This window comes from Auxenochlorella protothecoides, assembly GCF_000733215.1.
Source record: "Auxenochlorella protothecoides strain 0710 unplaced genomic scaffold scaffold94, whole genome shotgun sequence".
Classification (NCBI taxonomy): domain Eukaryota; kingdom Viridiplantae; phylum Chlorophyta; class Trebouxiophyceae; order Chlorellales; family Chlorellaceae; genus Auxenochlorella; species Auxenochlorella protothecoides.
This window is the reverse complement of record NW_011934397.1, coordinates 23,951-49,334: the sequence shown is the minus strand read 5'-3', so window position 1 is coordinate 49,334 and position 25,384 is coordinate 23,951. Positions and strand designations below refer to the sequence as shown.

At 63.6% G+C, this 25,384-nt stretch overlaps 12 protein-coding genes across 12 annotated transcripts; 7 read left to right on the top strand and 5 right to left on the bottom strand.

Moving 5' to 3' along the window:
- Nucleotides 1-98: 98 nt before the first annotated feature.
- On the top strand, nucleotides 99-2,450 carry F751_6700 (Adenylyltransferase and sulfurtransferase MOCS3; the record flags this gene model as incomplete). The annotated part of the gene is made up of 7 exons (XM_011402735.1): nucleotides 99-333; nucleotides 500-659; nucleotides 788-970; nucleotides 1,145-1,346; nucleotides 1,506-1,615; nucleotides 1,776-1,943; nucleotides 2,123-2,450. 7 exons carry the CDS (start codon nucleotides 99-101, stop codon nucleotides 2,448-2,450), a joined length of 1,386 nt encoding a protein of 461 aa, XP_011401037.1.
- Nucleotides 2,451-2,757: 307 nt separating this feature from the next.
- Nucleotides 2,758-5,490, top strand: F751_6699 (Protoporphyrinogen oxidase 1, chloroplastic; the record flags this gene model as incomplete). The annotated part of the gene is made up of 8 exons (XM_011402734.1): nucleotides 2,758-2,964; nucleotides 3,105-3,701; nucleotides 3,969-4,096; nucleotides 4,271-4,491; nucleotides 4,593-4,765; nucleotides 4,925-5,047; nucleotides 5,226-5,292; nucleotides 5,408-5,490. 8 exons carry the CDS (start codon nucleotides 2,758-2,760, stop codon nucleotides 5,488-5,490), a joined length of 1,599 nt encoding a protein of 532 aa, XP_011401036.1.
- A 264-nt stretch (nucleotides 5,491-5,754) lies between these two features.
- F751_6698 (NADH-cytochrome b5 reductase-like protein) lies at nucleotides 5,755-7,464 on the top strand (the record flags this gene model as incomplete). Its single annotated transcript, XM_011402733.1, has 6 exons — nucleotides 5,755-5,841; nucleotides 5,967-6,199; nucleotides 6,449-6,581; nucleotides 6,712-6,943; nucleotides 7,112-7,167; nucleotides 7,288-7,464. 6 exons carry the CDS (start codon nucleotides 5,755-5,757, stop codon nucleotides 7,462-7,464), a joined length of 918 nt encoding a protein of 305 aa, XP_011401035.1.
- A 209-nt stretch (nucleotides 7,465-7,673) lies between these two features.
- Nucleotides 7,674-7,865, top strand: F751_6697 (hypothetical protein; the record flags this gene model as incomplete). The annotated part of the gene is made up of 1 exon (XM_011402732.1): nucleotides 7,674-7,865. One exon carries the CDS (start codon nucleotides 7,674-7,676, stop codon nucleotides 7,863-7,865), a length of 192 nt encoding a protein of 63 aa, XP_011401034.1.
- Nucleotides 7,819-9,424, bottom strand: F751_6696 (Vesicle-associated protein 1-2; the record flags this gene model as incomplete). The annotated part of the gene is made up of 6 exons (XM_011402731.1): nucleotides 7,819-7,935; nucleotides 8,168-8,280; nucleotides 8,506-8,606; nucleotides 8,843-8,960; nucleotides 9,068-9,264; nucleotides 9,372-9,424. The coding sequence occupies 6 exons, from the start codon at nucleotides 9,422-9,424 to the stop codon at nucleotides 7,819-7,821; spliced, it is 699 nt and encodes a 232-aa protein (XP_011401033.1).
- Nucleotides 9,425-10,589: 1,165 nt separating this feature from the next.
- On the top strand, nucleotides 10,590-13,153 carry F751_6694 (hypothetical protein; the record flags this gene model as incomplete). The annotated part of the gene is made up of 6 exons (XM_011402729.1): nucleotides 10,590-11,361; nucleotides 11,510-11,586; nucleotides 11,759-11,857; nucleotides 12,105-12,212; nucleotides 12,733-12,876; nucleotides 13,010-13,153. 6 exons carry the CDS (start codon nucleotides 10,590-10,592, stop codon nucleotides 13,151-13,153), a joined length of 1,344 nt encoding a protein of 447 aa, XP_011401031.1.
- On the bottom strand, nucleotides 10,628-11,110 carry F751_6695 (hypothetical protein; the record flags this gene model as incomplete). Its single annotated transcript, XM_011402730.1, has 1 exon — nucleotides 10,628-11,110. One exon carries the CDS (start codon nucleotides 11,108-11,110, stop codon nucleotides 10,628-10,630), a length of 483 nt encoding a protein of 160 aa, XP_011401032.1.
- Nucleotides 13,154-13,171: 18 nt separating the features above from the next.
- F751_6693 (hypothetical protein) lies at nucleotides 13,172-13,600 on the top strand (the record flags this gene model as incomplete). Its single annotated transcript, XM_011402728.1, has 1 exon — nucleotides 13,172-13,600. The coding sequence occupies one exon, from the start codon at nucleotides 13,172-13,174 to the stop codon at nucleotides 13,598-13,600; it is 429 nt and encodes a 142-aa protein (XP_011401030.1).
- On the bottom strand, nucleotides 13,363-15,479 carry F751_6692 (putative anion transporter 5; the record flags this gene model as incomplete). Its single annotated transcript, XM_011402727.1, has 4 exons — nucleotides 13,363-13,573; nucleotides 13,934-14,501; nucleotides 14,801-14,981; nucleotides 15,231-15,479. The coding sequence occupies 4 exons, from the start codon at nucleotides 15,477-15,479 to the stop codon at nucleotides 13,363-13,365; spliced, it is 1,209 nt and encodes a 402-aa protein (XP_011401029.1).
- An 819-nt stretch (nucleotides 15,480-16,298) lies between these two features.
- Nucleotides 16,299-19,263, bottom strand: F751_6691 (Mannan endo-1,4-beta-mannosidase 1; the record flags this gene model as incomplete). The annotated part of the gene is made up of 13 exons (XM_011402726.1): nucleotides 16,299-16,475; nucleotides 16,647-16,722; nucleotides 16,902-17,020; nucleotides 17,209-17,292; nucleotides 17,382-17,410; nucleotides 17,539-17,604; nucleotides 17,707-17,758; nucleotides 17,891-17,962; nucleotides 18,059-18,164; nucleotides 18,326-18,453; nucleotides 18,577-18,698; nucleotides 18,873-19,024; nucleotides 19,136-19,263. 13 exons carry the CDS (start codon nucleotides 19,261-19,263, stop codon nucleotides 16,299-16,301), a joined length of 1,311 nt encoding a protein of 436 aa, XP_011401028.1.
- Nucleotides 19,264-19,663: 400 nt separating this feature from the next.
- On the bottom strand, nucleotides 19,664-22,667 carry F751_6690 (Uncharacterized protein; the record flags this gene model as incomplete). Its single annotated transcript, XM_011402725.1, has 7 exons — nucleotides 19,664-19,796; nucleotides 20,211-20,352; nucleotides 20,548-20,617; nucleotides 20,830-20,943; nucleotides 21,327-21,983; nucleotides 22,270-22,409; nucleotides 22,526-22,667. 7 exons carry the CDS (start codon nucleotides 22,665-22,667, stop codon nucleotides 19,664-19,666), a joined length of 1,398 nt encoding a protein of 465 aa, XP_011401027.1.
- A 57-nt stretch (nucleotides 22,668-22,724) lies between these two features.
- Nucleotides 22,725-25,248, top strand: F751_6689 (Uncharacterized protein, chloroplastic; the record flags this gene model as incomplete). Its single annotated transcript, XM_011402724.1, has 6 exons — nucleotides 22,725-22,786; nucleotides 23,229-23,465; nucleotides 23,699-23,926; nucleotides 24,151-24,445; nucleotides 24,695-24,842; nucleotides 25,022-25,248. 6 exons carry the CDS (start codon nucleotides 22,725-22,727, stop codon nucleotides 25,246-25,248), a joined length of 1,197 nt encoding a protein of 398 aa, XP_011401026.1.
- Nucleotides 25,249-25,384: the final 136 nt, after the last annotated feature.

Here is a 25,384-nt window from a genome sequence, read left to right as displayed (position 1 = left end):
AACGGGCAGGCTTGCGACACTGCCGAAGTATGGCCATTCTGCTTCTGACATATACTCAAAGTATCACTCATATATCACTCCTTCCATGTCGATTCGCCATGGGAGTCCCATTCGATGATGAGCTTGAACAACTCCGCGCAGAGAATGAGGCCCTGAAGGTGGAGGTCCAGCGCCTGCGCCAGGCGCAGAGCTCCTCCCTGCCCGAACCCAGATCTCAGAATGACTTGGAGACTCCCTCAACCCACTCCTGGGATGGCCTGGGGCATGGCTTGAGCCGGGACGACATCGCCAGGTACAGCCGGCAGATCATCCTCCCCAGCTTTGGCGCCCAAGGTGCGCTGAGTTGTTGTTTTGGTGAAGTTCCTATGGACATCTACCAGCATCCCTTGTCCCGCTTCTTATGATGAAGGGAATGGGCAGGATTCGCCTCCTACCGCCAATTCTTAGCCAGCAGACTCTGAACAACCCCTCCCTCCCACATCCCCGTCTGAACCTGCAGCTCAGGGGAAGCTGTGCCGAGGCTCGGTGCTGATCGTGGGGGCCGGGGGCCTGGGATCTCCCGCAGCGCTGTACTTGGCGGCAGCTGGCGTGGGACGCATCGGCCTCGTGGACAAGGACACGGTGGAGCTGAGCAACATCCACCGCCAGATCATCCATAGGTGGGTGCTTATGGGGATGACTGTTTCGCCAGGTAGTGCGCTCGGGTGCCAGTGCGAGCCTGCGTAAGGTCTGGTGGCGCGGCAGGAGACCAAGTTATCCTGACGCCGCTCCTCTCCGCCATGCGCAGGGAGGGGACGGTGGGCCAGCACAAGTGCGACTCGGCCGCTCAGTCCATTGCCGGCCTGAACTCCCGGGTCCAAGTGGAGCTGCACAGGGATGGCTTGACCCCGGAAAACGCCGTCGGCATCGTCACCCGCTACGACGTCGTCGTTGACGCGTCAGACAACGCCCCCACCCGCTACCTCATCAGGTGCACTGGGGCATGCCTGGCAAATGGCTGCGTGGGGGTGCTTGGTTGCCCATGGTGGGTTTCTCTCTCGATTGTTGCTCCACTTGCATGCGCCACACACAACTCCAACCTCTATGCACCGCATATCAACGTGCCGACATCCATCCATCCCATGCCCTGGCCCCTCCTCTGCAGCGACGCCTGTTGCGTGGCTCGCAAGCCTTTAGTCTCGGGCGCGGCCATCGGCCTGGAGGGCCAGCTGACCGTGTACTGCGCCGGGGATGATTCACCCTGCTACCGGTGCCTCTTCCCCGAGGCGCCCCTGCCCCAGAGCTGCTCCCGCTGCTCCGACGCAGGGGTCCTGGGTGTCGTGCCCGGCATCATCGGGACGCTGCAAGTGGGTTCGTGAGGGGGGCGGTGGCGTGTGCTCGGTTTATCTACGGGCGAGGTGCTTGAGGAGGCAGCAGCATGAGGCTGACGTTGTTGCTGGCGCTGCAAGTCCCCGAATTCAATACTCACCCCCTGACCTCACTCCCCTTTCTTCTGCACTCGCAAGGCCCTGGAGACCATCAAGCTGATCTCGGGTGTCGGCCAGCCACTCAGTAGGAAGCTGCTCCTCCAGGATGCATGGGCCGGCAGGTTCCAGTCGGTGAAGCTGCGTGCCAGGTAAGGAGCGGAGGGGTTTGATGGGGGTGACTTTGGGCAACATGGTGACACACAAAGCTGGTCGGCCGTGTTACATGTCGCTCGGCAATTGCCCTGGCCTCAGAATGCATCACGCCGCAAGCCTTCACCCCCAGCGCCTTCCATTCGTCGTCCTTGGCAGGTCTGCTGGCTGTGTGGCTTGCGGCGACGCGCCCAGCATCACGGCCGAGACCCTGGCGGACTATGACTATGCGGCATTCACTGGCCAGGCTCCCAATGATGGGCCGCCGCGCCCGCTGCGCCTTTTGAACCCGGAGCAGCGCATCACTGTGCAGCAGCTGCGAGACAGGTTGGTGCTGGACAGTTTGGGAGTGGCGGTGCCTGCGCTCGGGCATGGATGCCCTAATCCAAGCACAGAGCTTGTCGGCCTGTATCTTGCTTCAGGCCAATCTTTCCCATTGAGATTGTTCGTGTTGGATTCATACCTGCCCAACTGAGGTAAACTTCCCTCCCCTCCCTACTCCACAGGCTGTCGTCTGAGCAGGGATCATCCACCGCTTCAACCGACCCTTCCGCCCCCCCTCTAGTGATCGACGTGCGCCCGCCCGAGCAGTTTGCCATCTGCCACCTGCCGGGCGCGGAGCACATGCCCTGGGCGCGCTTTGCGCGCTTCGAGCAGCGCCTCTTGGACCTGGCCGCCGGCGACCGGCCCATCGTGGTCATGTGCCGGCGTGGGAACGACTCGCAGAGGGCCACCGCCCGCATGCTTGAGCTGGGCATGCAGAGTGTGGTGGATGTTGTGGGAGGAGTGGAGGCCTGGGCGCGAGATGTTGACCCCGACTTCCCGTTGTACTGAAGGCAGCTGTGTAAATCGCACGTTGATCTGATCCGAGCATGACGTAATATTCGATCCAAGCCGAAGATAGAGCGCCCCGTGACCTGGAGCGCAATTCCTCTGCGGCCGCGCCTCCCAAGCTCTGACATTCATGTTGAAAAAGATCTGACTTGTGGGGCATCAGAGGCATATTAAAGCAGAGTGGTCCATTCAGATCTGGCACTGAGGTCCCATGCTTGTGCACATGGAGCTCACTCCGGCCCCTGCATGCCCATCCCTGGGCATGGGGGCCGCGATGCTGGTTCGACAGGCAATGCACAACAGGACCATGCCCTTCACGCACTTAAAACCCTTGAACCGGCTGCTGGGTAGCCCCAGGGCTCGGCATCCGCATGTCGCACCCCAGGCCGTCTCCGTCACCAACACGAGCACCACGCGGCCGGGCGGCAGGAGCTCCGCGCCAGGGATCCCAGGCGACGCGGAGTACGATGTAGTCATCGTGGGAGCGGGCATCTCCGGCCTCACCACCGCGCAGGTGCCGGACTTTTGGTCGGGAAACGGGGATCTTCTGGGATTTTTTGGTAGGAGGTTGATCCCCAACAAGCCCCAGACGCCCCATATTCAGCCCCCCCGGCATGTCCGCGACCTATGCACGCCCCCCTCCCGTACACACAGGCCCTGGCAAAGCAGTACTCCGACGCCGTGCCCCGCCTGCTGGTGACGGAAGCGCGAGACTGCGTGGGCGGCAACATCATCACCCGGCGCGACGGCGGGTACCAGTGGGAGGAGGGCCCCAACTCCTTCCAGCCCTCCGACGCCGTGCTGCGCGCGGCGGTGGATGCCGGCGTGGCGGACCGCCTGGTGCTGGGCGACCCCAAGGCCCCGCGCTACGTGTACTGGGGCGGGCGCCTGCGCGCCACGCCCTCCGGCCCGGACGTCCTCACCTTCGACCTGCTCAGCCTGTGGGGCAAGCTGCGCGCGGGGCTGGGCGCGGCCGGGTTCAAGGCCCCCCTGCCGGAGCGGGAGGAGTCGGTGAAGGAGTTTGTGACACGCAACCTGGGGGAGGAGGTGTTCCAGCGCCTCATCGAGCCCTTCTGCTCCGGGGTCTACGCCGGCGATCCCGCAAAGCTCTCCATGAAGGCCGCCTTTGGCAAGGTCTACGACCTGGAGAAGGGGGGCGGGTCCATTGTGGGGGGGGTGCTGGCGCTGATGAAGGCACGAAAGCAAAAGCCGCCGGAGCCCCGCCCCGCAGACCTGCCGCCCAAGCCCAAGGTGAGCTTACATTTGAGGGCGGAAGCGCATGTCGATGTATTGCTTGTGGTGTGGGGCCAGGCCAGCCCCTCCCTGGGCAAGGGAGAAAGTCAAAGCTATGCCCGCAGCTGGAGTCTACGGTGGACGCGGAGCCATCGGGACTGGCCGTGGTATGCGCTGAGTGCTCGGCGAGATGATTCTGTCATCAGTGAGGATGAGGTGCCCCTCCCGTACTACCAAACACAAACCTGTCCTCCCAGCATATCACCCTTCCACACCTTTTGACAGGGCCAAACCGTGGGCTCCTTTGACAAGGGCTTGGTCACGCTGCCGAGCGCCATTGCAGAGGAGCTGGGAGACCGGGTGGTGACGGGGTGGAAGCTGGAGAGCATCGATCGCAGCGGCGATCGATTCCAGTGAGTGCCAGAGGGAGGTTTGCTGGTGGGTAGTGTCATTTTGGGGTTTTTCTGACAGGTGGATCGAAGGCATGATCTCTTGTTCAATCAGCGCAACACCTCATTACCATGTGCAGGCTCATGGCGATCAACCCGTCCAAACCCGAGCTGCCCCCACTCCCCTTCTTCGCACAGACTGACGTACGACACGCCGCAGGGCAGGAAGAAAGTGAGCGCACGCAGCGTGGCACTGACCGTGCCCGCATACACCGCCGCCAGCCTGCTGGAGTCGCGCTTTCCCAAGCTAGGCAAGGCGCTGAGCAGCATCTACTATCCACCCGTGGCCTCGGTGGCGCTTTCCTACCCTGAGACTGCCATCCTGCCCGAGCGCTTGGGCTCTGACGGCCACCTCGCAGGTATGCGTAGGAGAGGGGTGCGCCTGGTATAGTGCTGATCTGGAGAGGCCACACTCCTCGGCACCAGCATCCACTCAGGAGCTCGCCACATCGTCCTGCAGGTTTCGGGCAGCTGCACCCCAGGACTCAGGGTGTCACCACCCTCGGCACCATTTATGCCAGCAGCCTCTTCCCCGGGAGGGTCCCGGAGGGCAAGGTCCTGCTGCTCAGCTACTTTGGGGGAGCCACCAACACCCGAGTGGCGACCATGCCGCACGGAGAGATTGTGTCCCAGGTGAAAAGGTTGGGGGTTGTGAGCTGGACTGCCATGGAGCTTCACTCGCATCGGTCTTTGATGGGCCCTACCACTTCTGGAAGTCTTGAGGCTGGAGGCATGCCCACTCCTGCTCATGAAAACCACCTCTCCGCTCCCTGCCATCCAACCGCCTCCCAGGTGGACAAGGATCTACGGAAGATGCTGATCCGAAGCGACGCAGAGTCCCCACACACTGTGAACGTCACTGTGTGGCCCAGGGCCATCCCACAGTTCAATGTCGGGCACACAGACTTGATCCAGGTTTGCAAGAGTTTTGGTCGAAAGTGGCATGGGTCTTTTCCGTTGCAGAGGGGGCCATCGCTCCAGAGGTGTGAGTCCTGGAGGCAAAGCACGGCCTGCACTGCTGCATGCCAAGGGTGATCGTGTACTGTGGCAAGGTGTGTGTGCACCAACAGGGCGACACTCTCTGCATCTGCAGGAGGCCAAGGATGACTTGGCGTCGCAGGGGTGGCAGGGTCTGCACCTTGGAGGAAACTACGTCGCAGGTGGGCCTTGGTTGGCTTCAGTTCTATTTGATTCAAGGATGCTCTGGCAGGCAGATGCCATTATTCCACATGCCAAGAGTTAATGTAGCTGGGCATCTACCATCCTCACTTACAGGTGTCGCACTTGGCAAGTGCATGGAGGCAGGGTACAAGCAGGCGGCAGAGCTGGCGTCACATGTCAAGAGCCTTGCTACTTGAGCATCCATGATGTTAAAAGATCAGTAGCGCAATGCTGCCGTTGAATGTAGGTCGTCAGGGTATCGCACTGGACCCGCCGGCACCCTGTCGACTAAAAGGATCACTTAATTGAGAATGGACGCGCCCGAGCTGTACTGTCCATACCCAAAGCGTGGATCCATCAACCCCTTCACCCAATTCTGTAATTCATCAGGGACAGTACTTGCTCAGAATCTAGAGCCCGCCGGTCTTTGCACTGCATTCAAGGTGCTCCTTGGCTCCGCGATGCTGCAGGGAATCCGGGCACGCTTCCCCACCCTGCTCGCCGCAGCTGGAGCGACCGCGGCTGTCGGCGGATATGTGGTTTGGACGGTGAGCTCCAGGTTTGTGCAGAGATCTGCCGCATCTGATCACCCCCAGTGGCGCCGGAGGGGAGCCCTGTCCGATTGGGCACCTGCTCGCCCGATCTCACGGATGCTCGACCCCTCCTCCCACAGGCCACCCGCCCGGCGCTGGCCGCCACGCCTGCCAGTGCTCTGAGCCCCGACGAGTGGCGCTCCTTGAAGCTTGTGCACAAGGAGCAGCTGACGAAGACCACCAACCCTGTCTGGCTCTTCCGCTTTGCACTACCAGATGAGAAGCAGGTGGTGGGGCTGCCAGTGGCCTCCTGCCTCCTCACGCGCGCCCCCATCACCAAGAAGGACGGCCGCCCCGGCTGGGCCATCCGCCCGTGAGTGGCGGGGCATGCCTTGCTTTGTGGCGGAGCCTAGTAGGGACTGGGTGAGGGAGTTCATGCCATCACCGGTGCAGTGCGGGTGGGTGACAGTGGCACTCGAGTGGCAGCAAGTGGGCTGTGCCTGCTCTCCCATGCCTGCACCTACTGTCCTTGCCGTCAGATGGGATTAAGTTGCTACAGGGGAAGAGGATCTGCCACCGATCGGTTCCATCACAAGGTCCGCCCTCTCCCTGCTGCCCGCAGGTACACTCCCATCACAGCCCCCGATGCCAGGGGCCACTTCGACCTCGCCATCAAGGTCTACAAACAGCCCAGCCCCGGAAAGGTCTCCACCTTCTTCGAGGGACTATCTGTGGGGGACAGCGCCGACTTCAAGGTGTGCGAGGGTGGGGAAGTGCGGTCTGGCGACAGGGGGGTTGGCATGCTGCGCGGTGCAGCCTACAGGGGACTGCGCCTGCGCCACCGTGCCCTGCCCTCCACTCACTGGTCCCCCTCCCGCTTCACAGGGCCCCCTGCCCAAGCTGAGCCTGTCCGACATCGCCAAGCGCAAGGAGGTCGGCCTGGTGGCTGGCGGCACAGGCCTGACACCCATGCTCCAGGTGGCCACTGAGGCGCTGCGCCAGGGCCTCCCCCTCAAGCTGAGCTTCATCTTCGCCAACGTGTCCGAGGACGACATTGTCATGCGCAAGCACCTGGACGGCCTGGCTGCCAAGCACGACAACTTCAGGGTGTACTACGGTGAGGCGCAGGAGCAAGAGGGAGGAGGGTCGCCGTGCGGGGTGCCTCGGGGCGGCCTCGTGCAGGCCCAGCTCAGTTCCTCTCTCGCCAGGGGTGCGGCATCCGAGACGCACCCCGCGGGGCCCGACCCGCCACCCCCCACCCTCCATGCCGCGCTTCTCCCCACAGTGGTGGACAAGGCGACCAGCAAGTCCTGGCCCGGCGGCGTCGGCTTCATCACCAAGGTGAGCGGTGGCGGGCATGGGATCGCGGATGTTTCCCCGCACGCGCGCCCTGCCAGACCCTGCTTCGGTGCCCTGGCACGCACTTCAAACCCCCTTGCACCCCCTCCTCCCGGCCCGCAGGACATGCTGAAGCAGCACCTGCCCCACCCCGGCCCCGACAGCCTGGTGTTGGTGTGCGGCCCTCCGGGCATGATGGGCGCGCTGAGCGGGGACAAGCTACCCGACAAGTCCCAGGGGCCCCTGACCGGCCTGCTCAAGGAGCTTGGCTTCGACGAGAGCAACGTGTACAAGTTCTGAGTGCCAGGCGGGAGGCGTGCATGCTGGCGTGCGGGCTGGCATGGGAGAACCCCCCTGCTCCGTGCGGCTTGGCCTGCCCCTTGGGCTTCACTCATGCCCGCAAGAGCCGGCATGTTCCATGAAGAGGGTGGCATCGCCCTCGGCTCGCGACCCTATGGTTGTAACAAGCTCACAGCCCAGCCTGCGTGACGAGGGCTCCTTGGCAGGCCATGAGTCGTGCATCATGCCCTCAGCCCCTGTCTAGCTCGGTAGTTTCTGTGTCACTCGCTCAAACGCCACGTGTCATTTCACAACAGATGATGGGGAGGGGTGGCCAAGGCACATCGGCAGTGGGGCAGCATATCGGACCTGCCGCTACCTTCCCAGCAGGTGCCGCAGCGCGGGCGCCTGCACCTGCATGAAGTAGCCCAGCACGAACGCCAGCAAGGCGACCAGCACAAGCTGGGTCACGCCATAGGCACCCGTGCTCCTCTGCAACATTGGAGAGGTGTGCAGGGCGGAGGGTGTGGGGATGGTAGATCGCAGCAGGTCAACGACAGACAGTGAAGGCGGACCACATCAGCGACGCACGCTGGACACCAAGAAGGGGTCGGGTTGTCATGGGGCCAGCAGGCGCCGCCACCGGCTCGACTGCAACTTCTCCACCCTTCCTAAATCCCAACCACCCGCCTGGCTTACAAAGCCGCTCCATCCTAAAACTCACCGCGACCTGCTGCTGGCTGCCCACGCTGCCTTCCAACTCCGCCAGCCGGCGACGGATGTCTGACTTGTCGGTGGCGGCATTGGTCAGCTTTTTGTCCAGGTTGTGTGCCAGGGCTATGGAAAACGGTGGGTAGGGTGAGGGGTTTCAGTTCGCGGGCCGCAGTCGCAGGGTGGAAGTCCTGGAGGCCTCAGCCAGGCACGCATGACAGAGGGCGACATCCAGCTGCTGCAGCCAGCACCACGCTCACCACCCGACAGGCCTATGCCACCCCTTGCCACTCCTGCCCTGGTATTCAGCGTGCACCATGGACAACAGACGAAAGTGCGCCCATGCCTCACCATCCTTGGTGGTCAGGGGGGAGTTGGGCTCCTCATTCCCCTCTGGCACTGGGGAGGGGGGCCGAGGCGGCGCCACCAGCACCACACGCAGCTTTGTTTGCCTGTGCGGGGGATACGCCACAAGAGTGTTCCTTTGAACGGTTGAGGACAGGAGTCGCGCTGGAGTGAGCGCAGCCTGGGCCCAAGGGTGGGCACATACGCGACCAGGAATAACGAATTCACAATTCACCGACCGGAGCGAGGAGCGGCCCTCCAAGGTGTCCACACACTCTCCATGCATGTGTGCATTTGCACACAGGTCCATGCAGCATGCTTGCCCTCCTGGCCGCCCTCGCACCTGATGTCCTTCACGCGGCTGGTGTCGAAGAGGTCGGAGGTGATCTCCTTGATCTCGTTCTGCTCTGGTAGAGATCCAGGCAGCTTCACACACTGAATCAAGAACTTGTCCTTGCAGTCTGCACCCAGAGAGGGATAGAAATGTCAGGGCCCCGTGCCCAGGGACTGTTGGACGTCATGCATGGGCCTGATGTGATTCCGACACACATGGACACCTACGCCCCACCTGCCAGGCTGGCAGGCATCTCCCGCTGGGCCTGAAGGATGACCTGCACGTCCTTGCTGCTGTTCGGCTCAACGAAGCCATTGCTTGGCCGGACGCAATACTTCTTAGGGCTGGTGGTCTTCACCTTGAAGGCAACCCGGTCCCCTGAGGGGTTCTGCAGCGTCAGCGTCACCGGCGTGTTCTTCTTCAGCTCGAACCTGGGTGACAGCCATGGAGGATGGAAGGGATCAGCGGTGACGGACACCTCGTTCTCCTCTTTGGAACTCAGGTCGCCCTCCCGTCACGCAGGGGGACCGGTCCTCACCTGAACTTCAGCTCCGAAGGTGAGACATTGACGAAATTTGCCTTTTCCGCCATCGAAATGTTTGACGGTCTGGAGCGAGCTCGAATCCGAACAACCTCAAGAACGGGGCGGGCTGGAGGAGGTGATCCCAGGTGGCCGCGGGCCTTTCCGTGTGGTCAAAATCCTCGCAGGATAGACCTCGGAGCGCCTTGAGATCAATAAGACGCAAATTACATGGATGGAGCGCCCGCCAGTGTCAGCAGCCTTGGCGACGCTGGGTCGGATGCCTTGCGATGGAAGAAGGCAAGGCGCCTTCAAACATTGCTTGGGCGTAAGCTGGTGGGAAACTTGTGGGGATGTCATGTGGCGAAAATACCATGGTTACACCGGCTTTCTAAAGGTCGAACACGTAAAAGACCTCAAAATATGGCGAAATAGAATGTGCTTGGGTGCAGAGGCAAGTGCTATGCTTGTGATTAGCTTTCACAAGCATGCCCTGGAAGTGAAGCACCTTGCAGGACCAAATAATAACATCATCATCAAAGCAGTTGTGTAGAAGAATGAGGTGTTCTGGTGATCTTGAAGATTCCCTGGAGGATGGCAGTCAGCCCAAAATTGTCCTTCCCTCTTCCTCCATAAGCATTCAGTTGGCTGGCTAACATTCTCATGAGGAGCAAATTGGAATGGACGTCCATGCCAAGGTGGATGCCAATCATACTTCCCCCTGGCAAGTATGAATGGCGTTTCATTTGCTTTCATCCTGCGAGTTGTCTGATGTGTGGCCGGACCTGGACTGGAAAGATAATAAATGCCATTAACAAGTGCCATGATCTGAGGGGGGTCCCAGGTGGCGACTGGCGAAATGCTCGTGAGCTCCCCACATAACCTGGATTTGAGCAATCCATCCAATCCCTGGAGAAAATGTGACCTTTGCATATCTCTGATGCGCACTTGCTTGATTATTACCGTCCATCATCATGGACTTACCCGCATCAGCATTTGCCCACATCATTCGATGCAGTGGCAGACAGCTCGCGCATGATCGGTGAACAATGCTCTGCAAAAAGATCGCCCCCTAGCGGGCTATTCATGTGAGGACCGAGCTTTTGCTTCCAAAATAACACAGATTATCGACCTCATCGCAGTCTGTGTCCGCTTGGTGATTGGGCTGTGCCCCAAGGCCGAACCGTCGGCATACTTGCCGTACGGGGATTCGCACAGGCCGCACAGGAAGACTCGATGGCCGAAGATGCCGCAAATGCACGAAATGTCCTATCTCAGATCAAAGCCAGGCACAGTGCAATGACTCGCAATGGGAGTCCTGCCAAGCCTGGAGCCGGCAGGTCAGCGCAGCAACCAACGTCACCCGCCAAGTCGCCCGCCAAGTTCACACCCCGGCCGTTGGATGGCACACCTTCTCGCAGCGTGGGGCCTCTGGTATGCGCTTCCAGCCACGCATCCCAGCAGGCCGCAGCCCTGAAGGCTCTGCGGCAGGACATCAGACGCAGGCTGGCGCAGCTCAACCAGAGGGCCTCGCCAGTCCAAGGCCGGCCCCCCCCGGGACTCCATAAGTCTGGGACAACCCCCAGCAAACTCCAAAAGCCGGACAGCCTGCCTGTTCCAGAGGTCAGCAGCGCAGCCTGTGAGAACGAGGACCCTGCCCTCGCACTCCACTGTGGGAATCCAATGCAATCCCCTGTTGCCAGCTGCCCAGCATCTGTTGAGGCTGGGGCGACTGAGGATCCCGGTAGAGACATCATCCTGGCAGGACCACTCACAACCCCGGGCACTGACCAAGGCCGGCCCGCCGCCAGTCCATCGCCCGGCCCGCTTGCGGTGCCGAGCCAGGGGCAGCGCCCCTCGCCAGTCGAAGTGGCGGTGGCAGATGCTGGGCTGGGATTGCAGGAGCTGCATCTGCAGCTGTGCGCCGCCAGGCAGCAGGCGCGAGAGGCGGCGCGAGAGGTGGAGCAGGCGTGCCTGCGTGTGGAGCGGCGGGACGCCCAGGCAGCAGGTCGGCATGGCTTGTGACCCTTGGGGGGGGTCCTTGGTGGGTTTCCTTGCAGCCGGGCTCAGCGCAGCCGCCCATGCGATATCCCCCAGCCAGTCAACCTGTGCGTCATGGAATCCCGTTCCGGCACCCAATCACCCCGCCTCGGCAGCGTCTGAGCGGTCGGAGGCGGCCCTCGTGGCACAGCTGCGCAGCCTGGCCTCCCAGCTCGAGAGCGCGCAGGAGCAGGTGGCGACCGAGCGCGCCGAGGCCTGCAGCGCACGGCGGGATGCAGAGGCCGCCGCTGCCCATGCCCAGGCGAGCGCCCGGGGCAGGGGCTGCGTTGATGCCTGGCGGCGACAGTCTTTCTCTGAGGGCACGTGGGCACCCAGTCTCACTCCATCGTGTGCCTGCCCTGCAGAGCCGGGAGGCGGTGCTGGCCTCCCAGGTCGAGGAGTGGAGGATGCGCGCTCAGGCGGGGAGCATGGCCCAGTCCGAACTCGCGGCCGAGCGCAAGGTGGTATGAAGGGGCGTGGGAAGGGCTCTTTCTCAGAGAGGGAGGGCGGGGAGAGACCTGGGGAGCACGGGTGCTGGACCAGGCACACCTGTCCAGCCTGCCTCCCACAGGCTGTGCTTCCTCAAGAGTCACCGTCTCACCCACTCAAGACTCTCGCTGCGGATCCTGCTCTCTCCCGATTCATCACTTCAACCCCCATCCCCCCTACTCAACCCCGCCCCCCATAAAATAACCCATCCCGATCCCCAAGGTGGCGCTGGACTCGCGGCTCGCCGTCGCGGTGATGCAGCGGGAGCGGGACGCCATGCGCGCGGCCCTGCAGGAAAGGGAGGCGGAGGCCGCGCGGCAGGCAGCCCGCGTCGCCGGCCTACAGGGCGAGCTGGGGGGCGCGCGCGCAGCGCTGGCCGACCTGCGCCTGGACCTGGCCGAGGAGCGGCGCCGCGCGCTGGCCCTGGCGGACGCGCTGGCCCGGGGGGCGTGCGGCGACGCGTCCCCGGGGGGGCGGCCTGGCACCCCGGGCCAGCGCGCGCTGCGCGAGGCAATGAGTGCCGCGCGCGCCGAGCTGGCGGAGAAGGAGGCGCAGCTGGCGGCCTGCATGGAGGACCTGATGCTGGAGCGGCGGCGCTGCGCCGAGCTGCACGCCCAGACTCTCGACCAGGCAGGGCGGGGTGGGGATGGCGATGGTGTGATGTGGGGATGGCGGCAGAGTGCCCCGTCTGGTCAAGGGCCGCAAGGGGCTGCAAGCGTTGCTGCCGGCAGGGACTGTCTGCTGCAAGGTACAGCATCGCTGAGCTGAGTGCAGCATCGAGTTGCACTCTGCCGGGTTGGTGACTCCACTCATGGTTAAAAAATACTCCCTTTCTCCTCCACCCACGCAGGCCATGGAGATAGACGACCTGCACGCCGAGGTGGCGGGGCTGCTGGACGCAGGCGCCGCACGCGAGGCAGACACCCTGGGAGGGGCCGGGCCTGGGTGCGATACGCCTGCTGTGCAGCAGGAGGTCGTGGAGCTGCGAGACGCGGTGAGGCCTGGATGGGTAGGTGGAAAGCGGGAATGTGCTCCTGAACGTGGGGGCCTGACCGGGCCCCAGGCACAAGACCCCGCCGCAGTAGGAGCTCGCTCCACCACGCACACCGACCACCGCTGACTCGCAGCTGGAGGCGTCGCGGCGAGTCACGCAGGACCTGCAGCGACAGAAGGCTGGGCTGGAGGAGGAAGTGCTGGCCCTGACCTCACGCGCGCTAGAGAGCCAGCCCCGGCCGCCCACCGACGCCGAGAGCTGGCTCATGGGCTCCTGAAGCGGACTTTGGTGTTTCATGTGCGGCGACCTGACTGAAAGCTTTTCCCATTCCCCACTTCTCTTGGTTGCGTTGTGCCGTTCTCGTATGCCTGCATGTACCCATCCAAGACCTGGCAGACATGCCACATCCCTCTGGCATGCCGGATCTGGAGTGTGCACGTGCAAGGATTTCAGCCCAGGCATGCAGACCTGGTGTCAGGTGGGCGCTCAGAGGCGCGTGGCGTCCCCGCCAAACAAGCGCTCGCCCCGCGCATGCCAGAGGAAGATGAGGGAGCCCGCCAGGCACAGCGAGGCTGCCACCGCCAGTGCGGCATACCAGCCCGCCAGCACCCCCGCGCCACCTGCGCCCTCCAACAGCACGCCCGTGGCCGCCACGCCGATCACGCCCGCCAGCGTGCCGGCGGTGTTGCTGATGCCCCTGGGTGCCGCGTGCAAGGGAAGATAGAGTGGGCGGCGTGGCGGGTGCCAGCCGGTGCCGGGGAGCTTGAGGTGGCCAAAGCCGCTGGCAGGCATGCATGCAGACAGGCAGGATTTTAGGGAACCCTTGCTGAAGGCGCTAAGCGGGGCAGGGCCTTCTTCCATCCCCACTACCTCTCAACACCCTCCAAATGCGCACATGACGATGCCGGCGAACTTGGGCGCAATGTCCATGTGGTTGACAGAGAAGCCGCCGCGCGCGAAGCCGCAGGTGCCCAGGGCCAGGGTTGTCACGGCGACGCCGCCGGCCACGCCGCGCGCGCCGGGCATGAGCAGGAGCGCGGCGGCGGCCGCCCAGAACCCGGCGCTGTTGACGGCCTTACGCCCCGCGGCCACGCCGGCGCGCCGTGTGTTGATCAGCCAGTCCCCCGCCCAGCCGCCGGCGTTGCTGGCGGCAAACATGGTGAGGTAGGCCAGGGTCTTGGCCGCGCCCATGGTGGACAGGTCCGCGCCCAGGACCTTGTCGAAGTAGGTGGGGATCCAGTTCATGAGCACGTAGAAGGCGTAGTGGAAGGTGAAGTTGTTCGCCACGATGGCCCAGACCGCGGGGCTGCGCAGCATCGCGCGCCAGGGCGTGGCACCCGGCCGGCCCCGCGACCCCGGCGCAAACCCCTTGCCATCGTCCGCAGGGCCGGAGGAGGAGACGGGGATGGAGGGTGGGCGCCGGCCCAGCGTTGCCAGGCTGGCGCGCCAGGTCAGCAGCCAGGCCAGGCCCAGCGCGCCGGACAGGCGCAGTAGCGAGGCAGGGCCGAAGGCCGCGGCCACGGCGGGCAGCGCCTGCATGGCCAGCGCGGAGCCGAGGTACATGCCGGAGGTGGTGAGGCTGACCGCGCGCGCGCGCTCGGTGGGGGGAACCCAGGCGGAGAGCACTGCGTGAGTGGGTTTGGGGAGGCGGAGATAGAACTGAGTGGCGACAGGGCCAAGCAGGCACATGGGATGCTGGGATGCATTGTCCTTGTGTGGTGGCACAGAAGGCAGGCAAGGGCACGAAAGCAGGGGGTCCACCTATGCTGAAGATGGCATGTGCACCACAGGAAACCCTGACCCAAGATAAGCGACACAGAATATAATAATGCCCACAAGTCTATCCCTTTGCGGCCAGCACCTGGCCGGTACCGGCGGGCACTCACTCTGCTACTACAGCCCCACCACCCACCCACCGGCCGACCTGTGTGCACCGCCGGGATCAGGAAGCCCTGCGCTACGCCGACACACACGCGCGCCAGAATGATGGCCCTCACACTATCGGCCGTGCCCGGGGTCAGCAGTGATGCCGTCGCCCAAAGGGCAAAGGAAAGTGAGAGCATGACGTCGCCACCATAGCGCTGAGCCGCCATGCCGCCCGGGATCTAGGAGGAGTTGTTGATGTGAAGGAGAGGCGGAGATTTATGGACCATGCCTGCTGATTGATTTCCAAGCATCCCACAGACACAGAGTTGGCTAGGCAGGGTGAAACACCGTCTCGCAGGGTTTGTCCATGCCGGGAAGCCCTGCTGGTGGGCTGCATGCAGGCATGTATGCTCCACCAGCGCCCCCCTTGGGAGACCGGCAGAGATGTTGACGGCACACAGAGGTCCCAGATCAGCCCTGAAATCCACCTGTGACAGGGCATATCCCCAGTAGAAGGCCGACAGCACGGTCCCCTTGACGCTCTCGCTCAGTCCCGCAGTCTTCGCCATGCCCGTGTAGGCGATGGAGAAGCCGGCGCGCTCCACATAGGCCGTCAGGGTGGCCAGGAAGCAGAGGGTGATGATCTGGTACCGCGGATTCCAGGGCAAGAGCCTGCAGGGTCGAATGGCCAGGGTGTTTGGGGGGGTGGCGCGGGGGCGTACCAGGTGTGGACCCATCCTGGAGGGGTACGCCCCATGTAGCCAGGAGCTTATCGGGTAAGACATCAGCAAGGGCCGTGAGTAATACTGATTCACATGTCACCGACCGCAGCGGCGAAGGCTTGCAGATCTAGCTCATACCTGGAGCGCCTAGCGCCGGGCTTTGTGGACGTGCCCGTGCTCCGGACTGCTGGTTTGGAGTAATGCTGGGGTGTGAACTGCCAGACTCCATTGACGGGACCTCCATGTCCAGATGCATCGAAGCCGCTGTTCATCACATGACAGATAGTAAGTCCTGGGGGGAATGCTTCCCTGCACTCGGCGCAGGCCGCAACCGCTGCAGGCCCGTGCGCCACCAGCAAACTCTCGGCGCTCCCACTGAAACGGAGCATTATATATTTATTATAATGGGGTTGGTAAAGTTATGTGCAGTGGGTTCGTTATGCCACACCCTCCAGCTCGATGGCGGGGTTGGAAAGGTGTCGTACGACACCGCAACAGCCCATCTTGCTGGGGAGCATCCCGCTTAATCCGGTATTGCCACAAACCCTTCACACCTGCCCTGAGCAATCTCACAGGCATTACACAGGGCAGCTCTGCAATACAGCAACGCGTGGGGAAGATATTACTAGCAGACATGCTGTTGCATTCCTGCGGGGGGTGCATCATAGAAAATATTGCCAGGGGTGATGGGACCGGCACCTGCATGCATGGCAAGCCGGAAGTACGAGGCAGAGACAACAGGGGGTGAGTCTTGATGGGTGCGTCATCGGCAACTCGGGGTCATGGTTGCACGTCTGCGGCGTAACCTGCGTGATGTGTAAGTCAAGTTGGTCTTCAGGCCATCATCAGCTTCCTCCCGGCAGTGCTGGTGGCAGCAGCGTCGGAGGGCGCGGCGGTGGGAGCAGTGGGGGCCACCTTGGGGGTGCAGCCCCTCACCACAGGCTTGTTCATGGCGGCGTTTGCCGCGGCAGGAGCAATGATGTCAGTCATGGTGGATTCGGTGGGCAGCACCTGCATTGGAATGAGAATGCTTGGGCTTCAGTCTGATGGGGCCCGCCTCAGGAGAGGCGGCGCAGACTGTCCCAGACCTGGAACTCGGCTCATCGGCGCCCGCATGCAGGAGGCAAGGAGGAGCCTGATGCAGGCAGTCTGCCGCGACATAATCTGTGACCCATCTCTCACCTGGTCCTGGTTCAGGTCCGCCCATCCCTCGGAGCGCTCGTTGACCAGCAGCGGGTCCCACATCCAGTATTGGGCTCTGGGTGGGTTTGAAAGGACTTGGTGAGTCATGGGGCACCTCTAGACATGCAATGGGCGTGACAGACCCTGCTGCACTCAAACGCACCAGTGGCGCAGATCGACCCGCACAGCACTCGACGCCCAGGGTGGATAGCAGATTCTTCCTTTCCTCCCATCCCCCCCCTCAGGAACGCGCACCCCTTCAGCACGTCGTCGTTGGCGATGGATTCCTCCAGCAGATCGAAGATGGCCTGGAAGACTGGGTTCCGGGCCTTGGCCAGCTCCTGCTCAGTGTGGCCCGTCACATTCTTTCCAAACTGCAGCCAGCGGGAAGGTGAGGGGTAGTGGGTGCTTGTGAGACTCAGGGTTAGTGGGACATGGGGGTGTGGTTGTGGGGGCGGAATGATTGCGTTCGTGAGGTACAGGCAGACATGAGGCTCTCTCCTGTCCAGACATGTGCAGGTTGGCACGGGCAAACATCTAACCCCCTGTCAAAATCTCTTACCTCCTCCACGACCAGAGGCACACCCAGGGTGCGCGCATCCTCCATGTGCTGAGTCACCCACTCGGTCAGGTACGAGGTGGGCACCTGTGGGGGGCAGCGCATACAGCTCAGGACGAATCCAGCATCTGCCCCCGGGGTCTGACGGACGCGCGGCCCCACTCCCCACCACTCACGTTCCAGTTGTCGGGCCAGACATGGATGGCTGCAGAGGCGGGGGAGAGGAGGGGACAACATCACTGACCAATGCACCTGCCCTGGCCCATTGCAGCGCCAGTACAATCTGATGGCTGGGGCACACCCTGCAACACTTGCCGGGCTGCCACAACCCACCGGCATAGTCGATGCCCTTGGCCTGGGTGTTCTCCACAAAGTTCTGCCCAGTCTGAGCGGCCCAGTCTGATGCACAGGCATTGGGTTGGTGGAGGAAAGCGTGAGCCTCATCAGCATGCTGCTCAGACCACCGGGGCACTGAGCAAGCTCGTCAGGCATCTCGCTCACCTCCGTTGCTGGGGTTCTGGTCCAGCTTCGGGCTGTTGGTGCCCCAGAATCCCTGTGCAGTTGAGATGCACACCATTGACAAGGACAAGGTCCCTTTGAACCCTTGTTCAGATGCTTGAAATGAGAATAATCATCACTTGCACACCTGATCATCAATCTAAACCCACAGCCACAACCCTGCCACCTCTGAGCCGATGGCGACCAGGTGGTTGGGGTCCGCTGCCTTCAGGGCGGCGGCGCTGACCTCGATCCATGTCTGCACGAGCAGGACAATCAGACCAGAGTGAAGTGCTGATGGTGCCTAAACTCAGCAACATCGAAATCTGTGCCAATTCTCCAGGGCCCACATCACCTGCATGGCATTTGTGCATGTCCCGGTCTGAGACTGGCAGGCGGTGTTGTTGTCAAAGTAGCGGGGTTCGTTCATCAGGTTCCACGAAAAGATGGCGGGGTCCTCTCTGCGCGGGGAGGGGGGAGGCTCGCAGGGTACACAGGCTGTCGAATGGAATGGACCTGCTCAGGTGAGGCCGGCGAATCTGCATACAAATTCTGTTGCAGGGATTCAGGATTGAGCCACTTGAGCATCACATTCTTCCCTCCTTCCATGCAAAGGCCTCACTTGTACACACGGCCATTCACGGAGTTGACGCGCTCAGCCATGAACTGCATGTGCTCCTGGAACCCTTTTTGCGCGGCGGGGGAAGTGAAGAAGTCATCGGGAGACTCCAGGCCGTTCCACGAGGCGTACTGCGAGGGGGAATCGAGGGGACGTTCTGAGGATCTCGCTTGGCCGGCAGGACATTAGCCCATGGCGCGGCACCGATACATTGGACAGAGAGGAACAAAACTTTGCAACATCAATCTACACACCGCTGCCTTGTTGTCGGGTCCATCCCAGTTGCGGGCCAGCACCAGGGTCACACGGATGTCGTTGTCTGCCGCAGCAGCCATCACGCCGTCCAGTGCCTCCAGAGCAACTTGGTTATACTTTCCTTTTACACGGTGATGAGAGGGGCCACCATTAGTTTGGATAGTCGTGATATAGCTGCATGAGATGTAGTGTATGCTTTGAAAGTACAATTTGCGGGTTGCGTGCTCGGATAACATTCAATAATGTGCCCGAGCAGCGGCCCCTTTTCAAGCCGTCGTGACCGATGTTACCCCACCTGGCTCCAGCTGGAGGGGCAGCTCCGGGGTAACACCCGTGGCAAACACGCGAAGCACAGTAATATTGAGTGCGGCAGCCTGCTGCATGAGGTTCTCCACGGCCTTGCCATCAGTGCCGCCCAAACCTGCCTGGGCCTCGAGCATGCGCCACCTGCGAAGGGCAGTACATCCGTCATCACGTAAGACTTCATGAACAGGGGATCGTGTGCCGGCAGTATGGGAACACCCGAAAGACCCCATCTTTCCGCATGCCACTCCTCACGTATTGGCTCCGACCCATGTGAACTCGCGGCATTCCTCATCCACGAACTTCCCGTCCGAGATGGAGATGAATGCGGCGGCAGGCTGCATCATGAGCCCCATCATGCCCATGATGGCGGCCAGGGCCATGCAGCATCGCGCAGTCATGACGTCGCAATATAACTAGCACGGGACCTCGAAACAAATTGGAAAGTAGTGTCGGAGCTGGGGGAGGCTCCTTCTTGTGGGTGTCGGGAGTCGTAGACGCGGTGAGCACCCTGTTGGCAGCTGCTGTGACCCTTCCACACATACGACAGCAGGAGCTGACTGCAGTACGCCCGGCCCCGGAACCGGGATCCGACGGATCTCTGTCGGACTGACTCACACGCAACTCTGTTACACACTGGAACCGCCTCAAGGTTTCTAGAATAGGGTTTGGGGCCACCCGCGGGCCTCATCACTCCTCGAACGGCTCAGGCTCGAGGCCCCTTGCCCCGCCACCCCTGGCTCCTCCATGCTGCTGCCTCTGGCGCTGCGACCTCAAGCCCCGTCAGGCGTGGCTGATGTCCAGGGCCACCCCCCCTTGGTGCACGGTCAGTCCCACGGAGACGGAGCCCTCGCTCCGCTCGACGCCGGCTGCGGGCTCGGAGACCGCGCCAGGCGCGACCTTGCTGCCGTCGACCCTGTCGGCAGGCACCGCGCCGCCATGGTCAGCCGCAGCGCCTGCCGCGCCAGCGCTGTCGTCGACAGAGGTGACGCCGACGCCCTCCTGGGCCGGGGCGGCGGCGACGGAGGCGTCGCCATTGTCGTCACTGGCGTCGTCGACCGGGGCGGACGCGACGGCGGGGCCATCTCCCATGCTGGGCCAGAACGACTCGTCCGCAAGGTCAGCCAGCTTGCCGTTGACCGCGGTCTGCTTGCCCCTCGCAGCGGGCTTTGTGGCGGGGTCGGAGGGAGGGGTAGGCGCTGCGGTGGCAGCCGCGCCCTCCGGGGCCGGGGCGGCGCTGCCGTCGGCCTCCGGAGTGGCCTCGGCCGGGGTCGCCTCGGCAGCGGCCGGGGGGCTGGCCTTGGCCTCCTCGCGCTTGGCCAGGAAGGACGCCTTCTGCTCCTGCACGCGTGCCAGGGTGCCCGGCACGGCGGCGGCGGTGATGGGCACCGAGATGGAGAGCGCGCCAAAGGCCTCCAGGATGTCCAGGGAGTGCGTCAGGCGCGCGGCCTCCGCGGCGGGAGCTGCGGAGCCTGCGTGAGGCACGGGCGGAGGCGTGAGGCAGCGGAGGACAAGGGCGGATGGTTCGAGGGGTGGGCTGGATCCAGCCCTGCGCATGACGCAGCCTGGACAAGTCCAGACTCGATCACCGTGACCCCTCCCGGCTGCCTGCCCTCTCGCATCAGCTCGCAAGGATCCCCGCCATGCACCCGGCCCTCGCCACTCACCCTTCTTGCCCTTGCCCTTCTTTGAGCCAGAGCCCAGGAACCAGGCATCCGCCTCGCTCACGCCCGCTTTCTGTGCGGCGGCGGAGGGGTGGATGAGCAGGACTCTGACGGGGGCACCAACCCTGTCCGCTGCCACAACCCCTCATCCACAAGCTGGTCCTCGAGGGGCGGTGCTGGTGCCGGGACCCGGACAAACACGTTCAGCCCCCTTCCCTCATCAGGCTGCCGGCACATTCGTCAATCCTGGCCCCCAGCCCTGTTGGGCCGACACAGATTGCCCACCTGGAGTGGCTTGAAGCCCTCCATCTCCTTGGGGGCCGTCTTGTGCACGGCCGCCACCTCGGCGGGCGCGGAGTACTTGGCCAGGTACTTGATCAGCTGGTCAGCCATGGTGATCTGAAGGAGTGGGGGTGGGAGGGAGGGAGGCGGGGGGCACGTCGATGGGACCCAGGCATGCATGCCGACTGAGGCAGCTGCACACGAGGGCGTCCAAGGCAGGCGTGTTCGGCATGGCAACTCGCCAGCGGAGCGAAGCTCGGCATGCTCCGCGCTGGCGGGCGCCTGCCCCGAGCTGTCGGGGCTCCTCAGGCATACACTCGTGCGTTGCTCCCAGGCATGGCCCTCAGCTGGACCCCACATCGCCCCCGCAACCCCACCCTCCCCGACATCCACCCCCCTTCTCATTTGCCGCGCCTGTCCCTCAACCCCACCCACCCAACCCGCCCCCCCCCCCCAACTATTCCCCCCGCCAACCTCCCCCCAACAACAAATCAACGCACCTCGCGGTCGTATGGCTCCGGCTGGTTCTCCAGGGCGCGGGCGGCCCACTCCGCGTCCCGCGCCTCACGCTCGCGCTGGCGCTCCTCGTACTTACGCTTGCGCTCCGCGGCGTCCTGCTCGCGCCATTCCGCGTTGGCCACCTTGTACGCCGCCCAGCGCTCGTCGTTCTCCGCGCGCAGCTCCTTGATCTTCTCGTAGGCCTGCTTGCACACCTCGCGGCACTGCGCCACCTCGTTCTTCCAGTCCGGGTAGGTCGCGCCCTTGGCTGCGGCCTCCGCCTGCAGCTCCGCCAGGCGCGCCTTCAGCCCGTCCTCCTCGGCGCGCAGCGCGGTCAGCGCGTCGCCCAGCCCCCGCAGCCCGTCCTGGAGGGAGGTGCGGGAGGAGTCGTCCGCCTCCAGCCGGCCCATGCCCGCGGTCAGCTCCGCCACCGTGGCGCGCGACTTGTTCAGCGCGCGGATGTCCTCCAGCAGCCGCTTCTCCTCCGCCAGGGAAAGCGTGGCGTGGGCCTGGCGGTGCTCCAGAGCCGCCACCTGTGCGTCGATGGCCTCCACACTGGTGAACTTCAGGTTGCTGCGCAGGTCGCGCAGGCCGGTGCGCACGCTGTCGCGCGACTTGGTCACGCTTTCCAGCTGGGTGCGCACCTCGCGCCGCTGGGCCTGCGCAACGGTGGGGGAAGCGAGGGATGCATGTCGGGGGGGGGGAAAGGGGAGGAGAGCCGCTTACACGGGGGAATGTGGAGGGGAGGCAACTCAGAAGCCTGGGCCCAGCAGAGAGGCGGTTGGCTAGGCGCCCGGCACGAAGCTCGGTTGGCTGGGCGCCCGGCACGATGCTCGGCGTGGTCCCGGGCCAATATTCACGAAGGAGGTCTGGCGGTCCTGTGCATGCCACTCGCCAGCCAGTTGCACCCCACATCCCACTGACATCACCCTCGCCGCTGCTCACCATGAGGGCGTTGAACTTGGCGCGCAGCTCGGCCAGCTTCGTCTTCACCTCCTGCAGCTCCCCAGTGTCCTTCCCCCTGCCCTCCCGGTGTGCCTGCATGAGATCCAGCAGCTCCGCGGCGCGCTTCTTGTGTGCGACGACTGCGGGGAGCCAGAGTGGGGATGTGGGAACCCGTCAGCCCACATGCTCAAGTGTCCACGTTAAGGGGCAGCTGGCACGCCTTCGCCTTTCCCCCCTCCGTGCCAGCCCCACGCACTGCTCTGCTGGAGGGCCTCCGTCTGCGACTTGTACTCAGCCTCATCAGGGCGGGTGGGCTGCTTCAGCCTTTTCTTGGGCGCCGTGGCGGTCGGCTCCACCGCAACCGCCTCGGGAACGGAGATGGGCTCCTCGGTGGTCATCCTGCCGCGACCCGAGTCCTCGTATGCCGGCGGGGATGGATGATCAGGGGTCTATTAATGTGCACGGATCATCTGGGCATCGAAGTCGATCTCTGGGTGGGCCTGGGGTTGAACGTCTGGTGCCGTACGAGGAGGGTACTGCGGCGCGTGGAGGACCCCGACGATGGCAGGGCGCAACGATAGTTCCTTTCAGGACGTGAATCGCTCCCGAGGCCAAAACTGTCGAGCGTACAACCAGACAAGGTAGTATATTTTGCCATACGTGAAAATTACGCACATTTGGTGTACACCCATGAAATCCCTGCATGCAACGACGCCGAGTGTGTAGTCTGACTTGTATCCGAGGATCCTGCCTGCGCGATGGCTCCGGCCGTGTCGCTCAGCCCTCCATGGTGTGCGCCATGCAACGCAAGTTTCAGAGCCTATAAGGCATTTGGTTCTGTTTGCATCTCTCACCCACGATGTACGATGGCTGGAGGACAGGGAGAACGATGCATGACTTACTTTGTGCCAACACTTCAGGCTGCATCAGCCTGCTTCTCACCGCTCCACAGCTCGCAGGCCCTGCCCCTCCCGGCAGAAGCATGGCACCTTTGCCTCTACGCATGAGAGCTCCTCGACAGTGGAGCCTGCCCCGGGGCCCAAGTCACAGTCCCTCCGTGCGGAGGCGGTGCAGAGCAACAACGAGGTCTATGACAAGGTCATCGAGGTGTTTGCGGACAAGAAACCGAGCGCTTGGCGGAAGCTGATTGCCTACAGCAAGCAGTGGCGGGGGATGGCCGACGGCATCCTGAAGAGGTGGGAGCCAGGGATAGTATCCGGGGCAACCTGGCCTGCTGACATCCAAGAGGGCAGGCAGGAATTCGGCGGCGGTGTGGATGGCGGCGCAGCAACGCCCTCCTGGGGTGCATGGTTGGGGGCACGTGGAAGACGGGATCCGGGGTGGCCATGCGGCGGCCGCTCGACGTATGCGACTGGGCTGCATCCCCCCTGGCATCGCCCACGGACCACCCCGCACCATGCCCTTGCAGGCTCGACATGCGCGCCGACGCCGCCTCGGCGCGCGACGCGGTGGAGGAGGCAGCGACGCTGCGCAAGCTCTCCCGCCGTCTGCGCGCTGTGCACGAGGAGCTGGAGCAGTACGTGAGCCTGGCGGAGGCCTTCCGGACACAGCCGCCGGGCGAGTGGGAGAGCATGGTAACCACGCATCGGCCCACGCTGACCATGGAGTTCTTCTCGCACCTGGAGCTGATGTACATGTGAGCCGCGGCAATCTTGGGGGGTAATGGTTATGTGTTTGGGATGGCTGGACGCGGGGTCGGCCTCGATAGTTCGGGCCACCCGTGGGTGTGTTCACCATCCCTCAGCGCCTGGGGAGCGTCGCAACATGCCGGAGCTGGGGGATGGTATTTGGACGGCCTGACTCCAGAGGCCCCCCCACCCTTTGTTACCCGGGCCGCCACCCCTTGTCCCACACACTTAGGGCGGCGGGGGCCTGGGAGGACGCGGCGGCGGCCAAGCAGGAGCAGGAGGCGCTCGCCACGCTGTCGACCAACCTGGCGGCCCTGGTCACGGCCCACGACAGCGTGCTGTCTGATGAGTCAGCGCTGGGCGCGGCGCGCGCCAGCCTGGCGGAGCTCCTCTCCGTCGGCAGCATGGAGGAGGCCGACGCCAAGATCGACAGCCTGGCGGCCTCGGGGCGGCTGGACCCCGCCCTCCTCCTCACCCTCGGCCGTGCCTACAACGGCGTCAAGGAGAGCGAATACACGCGCGAGGAGGTGCGTGGGGTTGCTTCTTCCCTGAGTGGGTGTCTCCCAAAGATTTTCTGAGTATGCTCGGAGGTTGCCGCGACCAGTGGTGCCGTGGGTGCGGTTGCCAGGGCTGCAGCCGCGCTGTGCCTTCGGCGGGTGCTGCCAGGCGTACGCGGGCCGAACTTGGTCCTGCCGCACTGGGGGCCAGCACCTGTACATCCACTCCTTCGCCGTGGCCCCTCTGCCACGTGCCCATTCCAAATCCCGTCGCCTCAGGTCAAGGACGTGATGGCCCACCTGTACTTCAAAGCCAAGGAGTCGTTCGCGGCGCAGGCGCCCGTGGAGGTCCGCATCCTGAAGCATCTGCTGTCGGTGGACAGCCCCTCGGACCGAGCGGTCCTGCTCGACCAGGCCTTCCAGCCAGGTGGGCTGACTGCTGGGTGCTTGCCTTGTGCGGGATTGATCAGGCACCTTTCTTTGAGGGGGGAGGGAAGGTCGGACTGAGCCTTCGCCTTGAACGCATCGCGGATGGCTCTCCCGTCCAGCCTCTAGTCTCTTCACCCCCAACTCCTCACACTAATCCCCCCTTTCCTCCCTCTTCAGGCGCCACCCTGGTGCAGAGCGGGGTGGACATGCTGAGCACCACCCCCGGCGCACTGCTGAATGCCATCGCCAACGTGCTGGCCCTGTTTGACAAGGCCACCCAGGGCGTGCATGTCGGGGACAGCAACCCCTCCAGTCTGGCCAGCCAGGCGGCGGCCATGATGCAGCCGGAGGTGATCGCGCGCATGCGCGACCTGGCCGCCCTCATCCGCAAGAAGTACACGTGAAGATCGTGGAGCATGTGAGGGTGGCATGGCGCTCGAGCCTTGCATTGTGTGTGCATGGAGAATGTGCATACTGGGTCTCAGTGTAAGCTTCAGGTTCAATCGTCGTCCGTTGGGGGGGGGGGGGGGGTCAAGCTTG